General features: G+C 40.4%; 1 protein-coding gene across 1 annotated transcript in view; it reads left to right on the top strand.

Moving 5' to 3' along the window:
* The window catches only part of LOC148038577 (putative protein phosphatase 2C 43), a 107,905-nt gene extending 101,802 nt beyond the window's left edge, over positions 1-6,103 (top strand). The window contains exon 4 of the mRNA XM_087673596.1: positions 5,426-6,103. Within this exon, the coding sequence (XP_087529722.1) occupies positions 5,426-5,698 (273 nt within the window). The 3' untranslated portion in view covers positions 5,699-6,103. The remainder of the gene's footprint in view (positions 1-5,425) is intronic.
* Positions 6,104-12,562: the final 6,459 nt, after the last annotated feature.

Below are 12,562 nucleotides of genomic sequence, written 5' to 3'. Positions count from 1 at the left end.
CAAGCTTCTCCAACAATCGCCAAAGCTATACAGTCTCACATATGGTAGAAGATGCGGCCCGATACTTCACCTCAGTTGAAGATAAGGCTAGCGTGGGCTGCTTCTTGCTACTCTGAGAGATAACACTTGCAGCCAAGGTAAAACAATAACTTGTAGTAGATTGCCTATGGTCCACATCGCCAACCCAATTAGAATCACTCCAACCTGCAAGGACAAGATCGGAAGCACCTGTACTTGCTAGATAGTAAATCCCTAGGTCGAAGGTCCCCCTCAAAAACCGTAGTATCCTCTGAGCAGCTTTTCAATCCACCTGCTGAGATGTACTCATGAACCTAGCCAAGAGACCTACAGCAAAAGATAGATCAACTCATGTGTTGAGGAGCCAAATCAACAATCCAATTAGCTTATGGTAGCGGGTAGCATTCGCCAAAGGAGAATCTGAGTGTGAAGTGGCCTTCTAGTTTGGATCCATAGGAGTAGAGATGGACCGACAATCCTCCATCTCAAAAGTCACTAAGAGCTCTTGTACATATATCTGCTAAGAGATGAAAATCCCCCTCTAAGTCTAATAAATCTTATGGCCCAAAAAGAAATGGAGAAGTCCTAAATCCGTCATCTCGAACTTTTGATGTAAGGCTGTCTTTGTCTCTGCGACCTTCTGGGCATGGTCACTTATAGTAATCAAATCATCAACATACAAAACAAACAACACAGGATCCACCCTCAGAAGTGTGTGCATAAAGTTGCGGATCAGCCCTAGAGTGCCGATATCCCAACTTTGCCTGAAGAAACGAGTCCATCTTCTTGTTCCAAGCATGCAGAGCTTGCTTCAAGCCTTCTTCAACGCGTAAACCTTCCCATCCGAGGATCCAAAGCCAGGAGGTTGCTCTACATAGATCTTCTCCTTCAAATCACCATTCAAGAAGGCCAACTTCACATCCAACTAAAATAGGGCCATCTCCTATGACCATCCAAGGCAAAAACAGCACGGATCGTTGCCATACAAGCAGTGGGAGCAAAAGTATCATGGAAATCAATACTTGGGCGTTGAGCAAAACCTTTAACAACAAGGCAGGCCTTGTGCTTGTCCAAAGAGCCATCAATATGGTGATTGGTCTTCAAGAACCATTTGACACCAGTCACCTTCTTATGAGAGGGACGAGGCACAAGGTACCAAGTGCCATTCCGCTCAACAACCTCCAACTCAACTTCCATCACCTTCCGCCAATGATCAAACTGTAAAGCCTCCTTCACCAAGGTAGGCTCTCTATCTTGCATAACACGAGACATCAAACAATAGTTAGAGCAAATAAGCTCCATAGAATGTGCTTGGTGCCCCCGTGACCTTCATGGTCCATCCTGTGGTTGCCACTCCTCAAGGACCTCCTCGATCCCTAAATCTCAAAGCGTGTCACGAGCCCAATGAGGAGGAGGCCGAATCTCGCCTCATCGCTCGCCATCTGCTGAAGTTATTGAAGGTCCACTGTGGTAGAGGAGCAATCGGTAAATCCGGTGGTTGGGAACTAAGCTCCTTATTCGAAAAAGAGTCCTCAAGAGTCACAGGCTCCAAAGGAACAATTGATGGGGCCGAGCTATCACCAGGATCTCCAAGAACAGGGTGGTTCTCATCCCCCTTTGGGGCTGGAACCTCCATGAACCGAACATCACGGCTCGTGTAGATATTCCACTCAACAAGATCATACAATCGGTAGCCTTGAGACTGCAAGCTATAGCCTGGAAGCCGCTTTGAATTTATCACAGAGTGTCTTCGAGATGTGAACATAGGCATTACACCCAAAAACCCTGAAATAAGAAAACATATGGCTTGGACCCAAAGTACGCCTCATATGGAGTCATACCAACAACAGTACAAGTAGGCGAACGATTGAGGATGTGAACTGCAGTAGCCATAGCCTCCGCCCCCAGTATGGTACAAGCCATCTCGATCACACTGCGATTCTTCTACTCCAAGATGCCATTCTCTTGAGGGGTGTTTGTATTGACAAACTCCTTGTAAATACCATGATCTGCACAATAACGAGCAAACACATTAGAAACAAATTCTCCTTCCTTATCCGATTGTAAGGTCTTCAACTTCCGCCCCAATTGGTTCTCCTCAAAGAGCAACCAATCCTTAAAGTTGGAGAACGCCTCCAACTTCAGCTTCCAGAAATAGGCCCATGTCATCCTGCTTTAATCATCCACAATGAGCATGAAATACAAGCTTCCTCTAAGGGGTCTGTCTTCATCGATCCACAAAGATCGGTAGAAACAAGCTCCAAGGGTACCAAAGACCGCCTCAAAGCCTTGGTGGGAACAACATCACAAGTCTGCTTCCCACGAATACAAGATACACAAGGCTGTTGGCTCACTACAATATCCAGCAAACCTCAAACAAACTGGTCCTTAGACGCCTTCTAAAGATAATCATAATTGAGGTGGCCAAACCGAGCATGCCAAAGCTTGGACTGAGTTTGAGAGGTAATAAGAAAAGAAGTTAAGGCAAAAAAAGACCGCAACTTTTAGACTCCATTCTCCTTCTAAGTTGAAGAAAGAACCAGTCTTGATCCTCGACCAAGAATCCGAAAAGAATCCACATCAAATTCGACCAAAAGTCCGAGGGCAAAAATCTTGTGCACCAAGAGAAGATGATATCCCAAAGCCGGTACATAAAGTACCTCAAATGCATGGGCACCACCACATCCATCTAGAATAAGATGCATGTTGCCTTGTCCCTAAATAGGAATAGACAAACTGTCACCAATGAGAATCTCGCCATGAGAAGGCCGCAAATGAGCAACACTTGCTGAAGGAGTCATGTGCTGGGAGCCACCACTGTCAACAATTCACTCTTGAGTGTATGGGGCCCTCAACACAGCATCAGAAGTTGTTAGGGGCAAATCCTCTACCACCTCCAAATGGAGGAAAGGAGGTGATGAGGGAGTAGCCACCACTGCAAAATCTTTTGAAGATTTCTCCTTCTTCTTCTTCTTCTCCTTGTCGAGGCAATCCTTCTTCTAGTGACTCGTTTTGCCACAAATGTGAGAAGTAGATTCCTTATCTTTGTTCTTCTTTGATTTGTCCTCCTCCTCCTCCTTTTGGTTCTTCCCCTTTTTCTGAGAGGATTGACCAACCAAGGCCTCAGATTTTGAAGCATTGGTGCCTTTCAGTTGCTCCTTTTGGTCCAAGACCATAGGAACCAACTCTTCGCACCGAAGATTCTGAGACCATCCTGAAGCAATCAAGGCGAAAAAAAAACCACTAAAGCGAGGCAGTAACTTTGAAAGGAGAGTTATCGCCATGTCTTTAGAAGTGATCACCTTTCCTGTGTTTTGAACCTATATCTGTAGTAGTTGTATCAACTTGTTTATATGCTCCCGCATGGATGATGGCTTGTTGACACTCATGGTCTGCATCTGCACTTCCAAAGAGACTCGCTTCATGACGATCATCCGATCATACATTTGATCCAACTCTAGCCATATCTCTCGGGCCACCGAGAGATAACAGCTATAGTACATGAGAAAAATAAAAACAAGCAAATGCGACCATTGAGTTTATCCCAATGTGCCCAAGCCTTTGCCAACTCCACCTTGTCACTAGAAGAGAGTCTGGACTCGTCTTGCAAAGAAGGACGATGGATAGGCTCCATAACAAGCTCCGTCAAATCATAGGACTCCCATATGGCAAGCATCATGACCCACAATGACCCAGCATATGCAGTAGTTCTCACCATCGAGCTTTTGATCTGATGGAAGAGCCAGTAGGACGGTCCATGATCGCTTGAAACTTTGTCTCGGTCTCAGAAGACATCTTTACCTACAATACCTGTAGAAAACACAAAAACAGCCCTCCCCTTTGACTGTGAAAATACAGCCTATTAGGACTATGGTTTGCTCATCTTTGTCGTCCACTTGCCGGAGGCGATGAAAAGGTCAAATCTGCTCTTTAAGGCCAAGAACTCAGCCTCCCTCCTCTTGAAACAGCAACAAACAGCAGCAACTTCACCAACTTTGATCCTTTCCCACACACCCACTCTCACTTCAGCCTTGTTCCAATGCGCAGCCCTCCCGCTTGCCCTCGAACACTGGAAACGCAGCCTTGTGTCGCGCTGAAATCTCCTCTTCAGATGGGTCCTTCACTCAGTCAGTCCGTCTTCACTACTCTGATACCATGTCAGAGTGCAGCGGTGCGGAAGCATGGGACTAAGATTGAGAGAGTAGGGTGAACACGAAGAGAAGAGAGAGAGAGAGAGAGAAAGAGATAGAAGAACAAGAAGATTCGCTGTATAAAGTATGCTGAATACGAAGGAATGCAGATATGTACACTGGCGCAGTCTGTATGTCTACATATCTGGACCCCGACAATGTCTCCCTGCTCGACACCTTGAAGTTTGCTGCAATCTGCCCGATCTCTGCAACTGCAAGCATGAGAGAGTGTGATGGTGTCATGCTATTTATAGTCTACTAAAAATGCCAAAAAAATCAGGTTAGCTGCATTAAATGCAACCGACTGTGCTGCAAATCTGGCCGACCATACAGCAGTCTGACTGGACTGCCACATGGCAGTCCAACTGCATCCTGTGTCGCTGCTGTTGACGTGGCACTGACAGATGAACAAACCTGCTCCGCACACTGAAACTCTCTCAAATGACTGTCCGGCTGGGAAATTGCATATGTACACAGCCTAACTGAGAAAAATGCCTGTCCAGGGGATGACAATCTCTAACACATTCATGGCCCCATGATTGTCAAGTCTTCCCATTTGCGGATTTGCACCCAATACACAGACCTTTCCCTGCAGATATATCCTGTGTACCAGCTCAAGGTATGTCTCAAGTGTGACTTGAGATACATCGCCACTTCATCCAGATACCCATGTCTTCTCATTTGTAGGGATTTTGGTTGATAGGAGTCACTCCCATATGTATCCTGTTATTATGAGCAGTCCCAATTCAGGGTTAAGGGTGACTCCATTTGAAATATGGTCTCTATTTGTAGAGGTCATTAAAAGTCCAACTAAACAGAAGCTTGCAGCCATCTCAAGATGAGATCTCACCAGGTCCTTTGTTGTAATTAGCATGCCCATAACGTTCACTGCTCATTTCTCTAAGCTGTCAGTAGTTGTGTCAACTTTGCCGTATGTGCAGTTGTAATGTGGTGAGCTCATTTAAATGTAGTCCTTTGATAAGTTTTTCACAAACATGTCTTCTCGCATTTGTAAAGGTATGACCTCTTTGTTGAGGAGGGAGGCTAGGTTGGAGAATTTAAATAAAAACAATTAAAGATTGTTTGTCTCAATGATCTCTGTAGAGGAGGTATGGTGGGACAAACAAAAATAAAAAGAATGGAAGATTTGCTAATGTCTTGAAAGATGTAGGCACAGACTGAAAGTGACTGAGGGAGGGTTGCTTTTAAAATTCCAGGGTATTGCCAGAAGACTAATCAGGGGAGCGCTCCAAGAAGCTGCAAGAAAGCGTGAAGTACGGTATTCAGATTTGAAAAGAATTGAGAAGAAAGTCAGAAGGTTTTTTCATGATGACATAACAGTTATTGTTGTCTTCTTAGATTATGACCTACTAGGTAGGCAGGCAGGTTTTCTACCAGTGTCACTTCGAGGTGGTGATGACCGTGTAACTACGCCATCATACATGTTTTCAGTAGATGGGGTGGATGTAGCTCATGAGGCAGGAGCATGAAAGCCGTCATCCATAAGGGTTCTCAATGCAACTTCAATTGAAAGTTGTTAGGAGATGTAAGCTGGATCAAGTATGATATGACTGTTGCAACTCTGTTGCTTAACCTTCCATCCATGCAACTAACAGCTCTCAGGCAAGATGAACAATTGTATATTAAGTACAGTTCTTGGAGCTGTTGTACCAAAGCTTGCAGGTGTTTTGGCATTGTGCATTCAGAAACTCTCAAATGATACCTCAGGACATCACAGAAATTTTGTCACAACTAAAGATGGCTGATCAGCCAGTAGAAAATAGGAGATAATGGCGTGTCAGAGTGAAACTACAGGGCACATCATCAGACTTTGAAATGATATTTGACGAACAAATAAATCAGTATAGTAAAGGAAAGTTATGATTTCAAGTCAACAGTACTTAATGTTCTTAAGATTGCTCAACTCATGAAATCAGTTTAGTTTTTTAGAGAGCATCCGAGTTGAAGCTCAGTTAAAGAAGTGCAGAAATTGTCTGACCATCTGTCAATGCTATCAGTCCATGCAATACATTTACTTGAGTTTTTGATCAAATCAAATGCAATGCAATGTTGCCTCACACACATCGATTAATAATGAATTGTCCACTTTAATTGATTCCGACTCAAATGTTTGTGTTATGCATTAATAAGAATGAAAGTAACTGTGCATGGTATTGGGAATGGTTTTCATTATTATAGACATGTTAGAAATTGTTTGACCATCTGTCAATGCTATCAGTCCATGCAATACATTTACTTGAGTTTTCGATCAAATCAAATGCAATGCAATGTTGCCTCACACACTGTGATTAATAATGGATTGTCCACTTTAATTGATTCTGACTCAAAAGTTTGTGTTATGCCTTAATAAGAATGAAAGTAACTGTGCATGGTATTGGGAATGGTTTCATTATTATAGACATGTTAGAAATCTGTACATGTCTGGTTGCACTTGAATTTTGTTATCATCTGGAGTACATCTCGTCAGTTTTGCAGGTATGGTAGCCCATCTAAACATGACCTAGTTGGTGTGAATAATAAATGCATATTGGTCGAGCTAACACTAAGTGCATATAGGTCTTAAAATACCAGCATTACAGAAACAGATTCATTTTTTTCCTTATTGGGTGCGTCTTATCGATAGAGGTGGGAACAAGATTAAAATGTAGTCTCAAAGGTTCAGTTGAATGCATTGTTGATTCCTGCATTTTCTGATGTCAGATAATACCAGCAAACATCTGGTTCTTGCAAACCCATCCTAGTTAGTACAAGTGGTCAATATCTGGCTCTTACAAATCATCTTTTGCTAGCAATATTGATTGGCAAGTGTGTTAAATTGCATAAATTAAGGAAATAGTTCAAATCAAATGTTGATCTACCATAAACTAAGAATAATATTTGCCATGTGTAGTGTTGTCTTTATTGTGTTGACTGATCTTCACTAGTGAAATAAAAATTGACTCAATTAGAGAGTTAAATGTTTAGACTTTATTATGCAATCTCCATAACGAGCAAACTCATTATATCATGGCTCCCAATGCAATGTCGATTATTATGTTTGAACTACATTGTGATCTCTAACAAAATTTGACCTTTGGTCATGATGTGATCATGCAAGTACTCATTGTTACCTTTGCCAAATTGTAGTCCCAACCGGCAAGGCCCTAGAATAACCCACCCTGCAATGATATCCAAAGTCAATAGATATAGTCCGATAACCCAGCAAGTTATATTCATATGGTGTTTCAATAAACCCAAGCCCGTGACGCTTATAATGACACTTGGACTAAAAGTAAATATCAAGCCCCCTTTTGGGGCTACAAGGAATCTCAAGAAGGCTATCTCAAAGGAGGCATGATGGGCTTTGGTAATGTAGGTTGCTAGCCAATAACGGAACGTATATTGCAGTCCTTTATAATCCTAATATCACATACGTGAGAGAGACATGTTTACACCTAGAGCTAATGGATAGATTTAATTTATCTTTTTTGTCCTTTTTTAACTTTACCTCTGTTTTTGAAATTAAATCGTCAGATATTTAACTTTTTTTTAATTAAATGAAACAACAATGCGACAATGCAAAAAAAAAAAAACAGTAAACAAAAGATGCAAAAAAATAGTAAACAAAAAGCTATTAATGAAAAGCAAGTTAGTTCGAATAGTTCGAGGCGACAATCCAGGTAACGTTCATAGTAATATTGTTGCCCAACAAGGCAATTGTGGTGTTGTCTGTGTTGTCGTCGCGTAGTAGAGACATGTGGTAGAGCAGTTGAATTTGTATTTTCCTTGTACAGTAGCAACAGTAGCAGTTGTGTTGTCGTCGTGTGCAGAGCAGTTTGATCATCGTGTAGGACCAGCAGAGCATGTGTAGTACAGCAATACTTCCGTCTTCCTTCACTCCTAGCTGCATGCTTGGTCCGGTTTTCTCTCTCGATCCGTTGAGCTCTAGTGCCGTCGATCGAGCACTGGCAACACTCGCCATGGCCCCTACTGCATCGTCAATGAAAAGGTTGTCGGAATCGACCTTCAAACCACGAACTCGGCCATTGCTACCATGGAAGGTGGCAAGCCTACCATCGTCACCAATACCGAATGACAGCGAATGATTCCTTCAGTCATCGCCTACACCAAGAGTGGTGATAGGTTGGTTGGACAGATACGTAAGTGACAGGCCATTGTTAGTCCTGAGAACACCTTCTTTGTGAAGAGGTTCATTGGCAGGAAAATGGCAGAGGTGGATGAAGAATCGAAGCAGATTACATACAAGGTCATGAGGGATGCAAATGGAAACATGAAGCTCGATTGCCCGGCCATAGGCAAGCAATTTGCAGCGAAAGACATTGTGTAGCAACAATAGAGCATATACAATACAACAACAGTGCAACAGTTGTGTTATCATGTAGTAGTGCGCCAATGCAGCAGTTGATCATCCTGAGAGAGAGAGAGAGAGAGAGACGTGCAGCAACAACATACCAAGTGCACCACAGCAGCATTACGACCTTTGTGTTCTTGTCGTGTGCTAGCAAGGTATGCATGTATTTTCTTAGTTTGCTTTGCCAATGCCGTCGCTGATGCTGTGCCGTCGTCAATGCCGTGTGACGTATCATGTGATTATAGGTTGCATTGCTACCGTATTGTGACGTCATGCTGTGAAGCGATGAATTAGTTTAATATGTTGTGTACTGTGATGTCACGCTTTTAATATATTGTGTAATGTGATGTCACGTTGTTAAGCGATTAATTAGTTTAATGTGTTGTCACTATAAAGCGACTACTTAGTGATTAATTAGAATTAATTTATTTTCATCATCTTAACTGTTGTTGATGTTGTTAAGCGAGTAATTAGTTCAATTAACAGTGATTAGTTAAGAGAGTAACTAGTCTAACTAATGGCAATTAAATAGTTTAGCAATTAATCTATTAATTATCCCATTGTGTTGTCTTAATTCTGCCATAATCAGGAGAATTATAAATTTCAGATAGGCCCATGGGAGAGTGTAGAGCTAAGAGCTTCATAAAACGTGCTGTTATCTACAACTAGAAATAAGATATTAATGACCTCAGAGGCTTTTAATTGAGTCATCATGAGAATCATGATGGATACATTTATAAATTGGCAGCTATTAAAATAAGTAGTTGCAGTAGAGAAAGTAGACAAAGCACAAGGTTTTAAAGATTTAGGGATAAGAAGTTCATCGCTAAATAATAACATTATTAATTAGTATTATAAGAGAGCATTTTAATTTGAATGATGAAGTAAGTTAGATATGCAAGATGTGATTACCTTCAAGGCATTTAAATTGATGCATGGATTGGTGGTTGGAAGGCTTATCATTGTCTCAATATAAAATATGGAGGCATGAGTCATAGAAGAACGGCTTGAGGCAAGAGTGTCCAAATTGCAAGAAATAAGAATGCAATAAGAAGCTAAGTGTTTTAAGAGGCGGGACCACAATGGGGGAGAAATAGGGTGGTGGAGAGGAGCCATCATAACAAAAAATGGGAGGAGGACAAGGGGGGGGATAGGATTGATAGCGAGCTGCAGCATAGGAGAATGTGGCGGGAGGCTTAACAGTGAGACCAGAGGATGGTGGTGGAGAGGAGAAGTCATAAGGGATGGGAGGAGAAGGAGGAGGAGAGGTAGGTTCAAAGATGTGGCCACAAATAGAGATGGCTGAAGCAATAGTAGCAAGACATCAAAAGTCGGTTGCTTTGAGGCAAAAGAGGAGGTGACACAAACTGAGAGGTTAATGTAAATGATGATCAAATAAAGGACTTTAGAAATAATAATAGGAAGGAGAGGTTGGGTAGGTTATTAGTGAGGAGTCGAACAAGATGTAGGATAGTTTGGTCAATTACATGCTTCATCGGTAATATTTTGATTTTTATTCATGGTCGTAAAGGTTGCAATACTCATAGACTATTTGAGTTATGATGAAAAACGAGTTGTTTAAGTTTGATTGTGTTATGTTGTGTGTTCGCATGCATGCATGCAAGAGTCATATTTTTTACAAGGCCCTCTAAATGACCTCCAAAATTTCCTAGTATGAGTGATTGACTCCAAACAAGAGTCTAATGAAATACCTCTCTTCAAATAACGAAACAACATTTCATAATGAACACAATCTATTAAACCATTGTTTTTGTCAAATTTAAATATGCCATTGTACTTAATGTAAGAAAAAAAAATACAAACTTTTGTTTTTTATGGTTGATGAAAGAGACATGTAAGTATGACAAGTTTAAAAGCCATGATAATGTTGATTAAGAAATCTAGTGTCAAACAACTAGAAGCAACTCAATTGGCCATTGCCTATAAACAATATCTTCTTCTATTATGGGGTTTGACATTGAACTTATTAAATGCAATAATTAAACAAGTGTATGTAATATTGGCATTGACTATATACTTTAAATTCAATCTAGGATATCAACCTAGTACTAGAAACACCAAGAAGCATGACCTTGGTCAAAAGCCTAGCTAGAATCTTGAAACTTTTGGTTATTAAATGAGGGAGACCACTATATACAAGGTATATGAATGTGCCCAAGTCTAGTCATTAATGAATGAGGTCACTATGTATAAAAATATGCTCAAGGTAAGCATGTTTGATTGCACTAATGACTTAACTACTCCAATAAAAGCATAAGTTCAAAAGATCCCCCAAAATTATAGAAAGATAATAATGCAGTCACTTGACTACTCCAATAAAAGCATAACTGCAAAAGACCACCAAAAAATAGAAAGCCAACATCATTGACTAGTGTCACAATGGATTAACTACTCTAATAAAAGCAAAGCAATCACCAAATAATAGAAAACCAACAGCATTGACTAGTGCCATATTACCTTGAAATGGGCAATGTGCCATAGTACTTGAAATAAGCAAATATAGTCATTTTTTATATATTGTCACCATAGAGATGATTACTTTTTTTTGCAATGGTTCATGTGTAATAGTTCCCCTAATCGATCGATAGAAAGATGCACATATCTATCTCTCATCAAAATAGATAAAAAAGCATTATGGATAGAATCTAAAATGAAACAATGATTGGAATGCATTTGCATATAACAAAAACCAAGATTATGTACCATGAAGATTGTAAATATCAAATTGCTCTATGAATGCAGTAAGATTCATTACAACCTTGTGTACATGTGAGAGAGAGAGAGAGAGAGAGAGAGAGAGAGAGAGAGAGAGAGAGAGAGAGAGAGAGATTTGACCAAACAAATGTAGCTCAATTGACGCATGGTGACGAATTAGTCTCGAGGAGTTCAATTCCTACATCCACATAGTCATTTCATATAGGAATATAAAAGGAGAGATTTGAACATGAATCAATAGGTTAATACAAGTGGCTTACCACTAGTGTAGCCATTGGATTAGAAAAAAAAGAAAAAAAAAAGAGATTGGTTTGCTATTTGCTACAAGCAACAAAAATTCCCTCAATAAAGATTTCGATAAATTTGTTATCACCTTTATGTTCCATGCTGCATACATTGGCCACTTTGGAGTCTACAAACATGGAAGGTAAACTTTAAGTATTAAACCAATCAAAATATTTCAAGGGAAGGATGGATTACAAATAAACTTTGTACCAACATGACTCAAAGCACAACCAAGAGAAATCACCAAGGTGAAAGCAGAAAGAAAAGAGGGCAAATGGGCAATTTATTGAGGCAATAGAACCATCATGGAGAAGTTCAAAAAGCCTAAGAATTAATTTGCTCTAGGGTCATTATGTATTTATAGTAACTTTTATAGCTTTTGCAATTGGTTCCAACAATATCGCAAAGTAGATTTCTTTATGTCAAGGGCAACCCAAAGTGAATTGTAATTAAAACCTTAATATGTCTCTTTATCCCCTATACACCTTTGAGGTGGCTATAAGGGTGTTATTACCTCTCTCTCTCTCTCTCTTTCTCAATATGTAATTGCATCAATTACAAAAAAAGTATTAAGGTTGCATGATTAGAAGATGTAGGATGACACTAGGCCATCATCCATAAACTCACTTCACATAAGATTAGATAACTAAAAGAGTACAAAAGTCATGGCAGACAAGCAACAAAGATTGTTGTATACGAAGGGACCAAGTCCTCCCTAGAAAGGAGATCAGTATTGTGTTGAATAAGGTCAAGCTACCAATGTAAAAGATCCCAGATGGAGGAACAGAAACAAAATATTCATGTGGTTGTGTCAAAGAAGGGTATTTAGGCTAAGAAAATACCCAATCAAAGGGATGCAGTGACGTGATAACCACATCTTGCCAAATAGAGATAATAGGGACCGAATTTGCCATGCCAAAGAGCACAAGAGAAAGGTGGCAAGAAGTTTTTGTAGTGGTAA

This window comes from Lygodium microphyllum, chromosome 3 (genome assembly GCF_053477565.2).
Source record: "Lygodium microphyllum isolate KBCC chromosome 3, Lygodium_microphyllum_v1.1.10, whole genome shotgun sequence".
Taxonomy (NCBI): Eukaryota; Viridiplantae; Streptophyta; class Polypodiopsida; order Schizaeales; family Lygodiaceae; genus Lygodium; species Lygodium microphyllum.
This window is presented reverse-complemented; position numbering and strand designations above follow the sequence as displayed.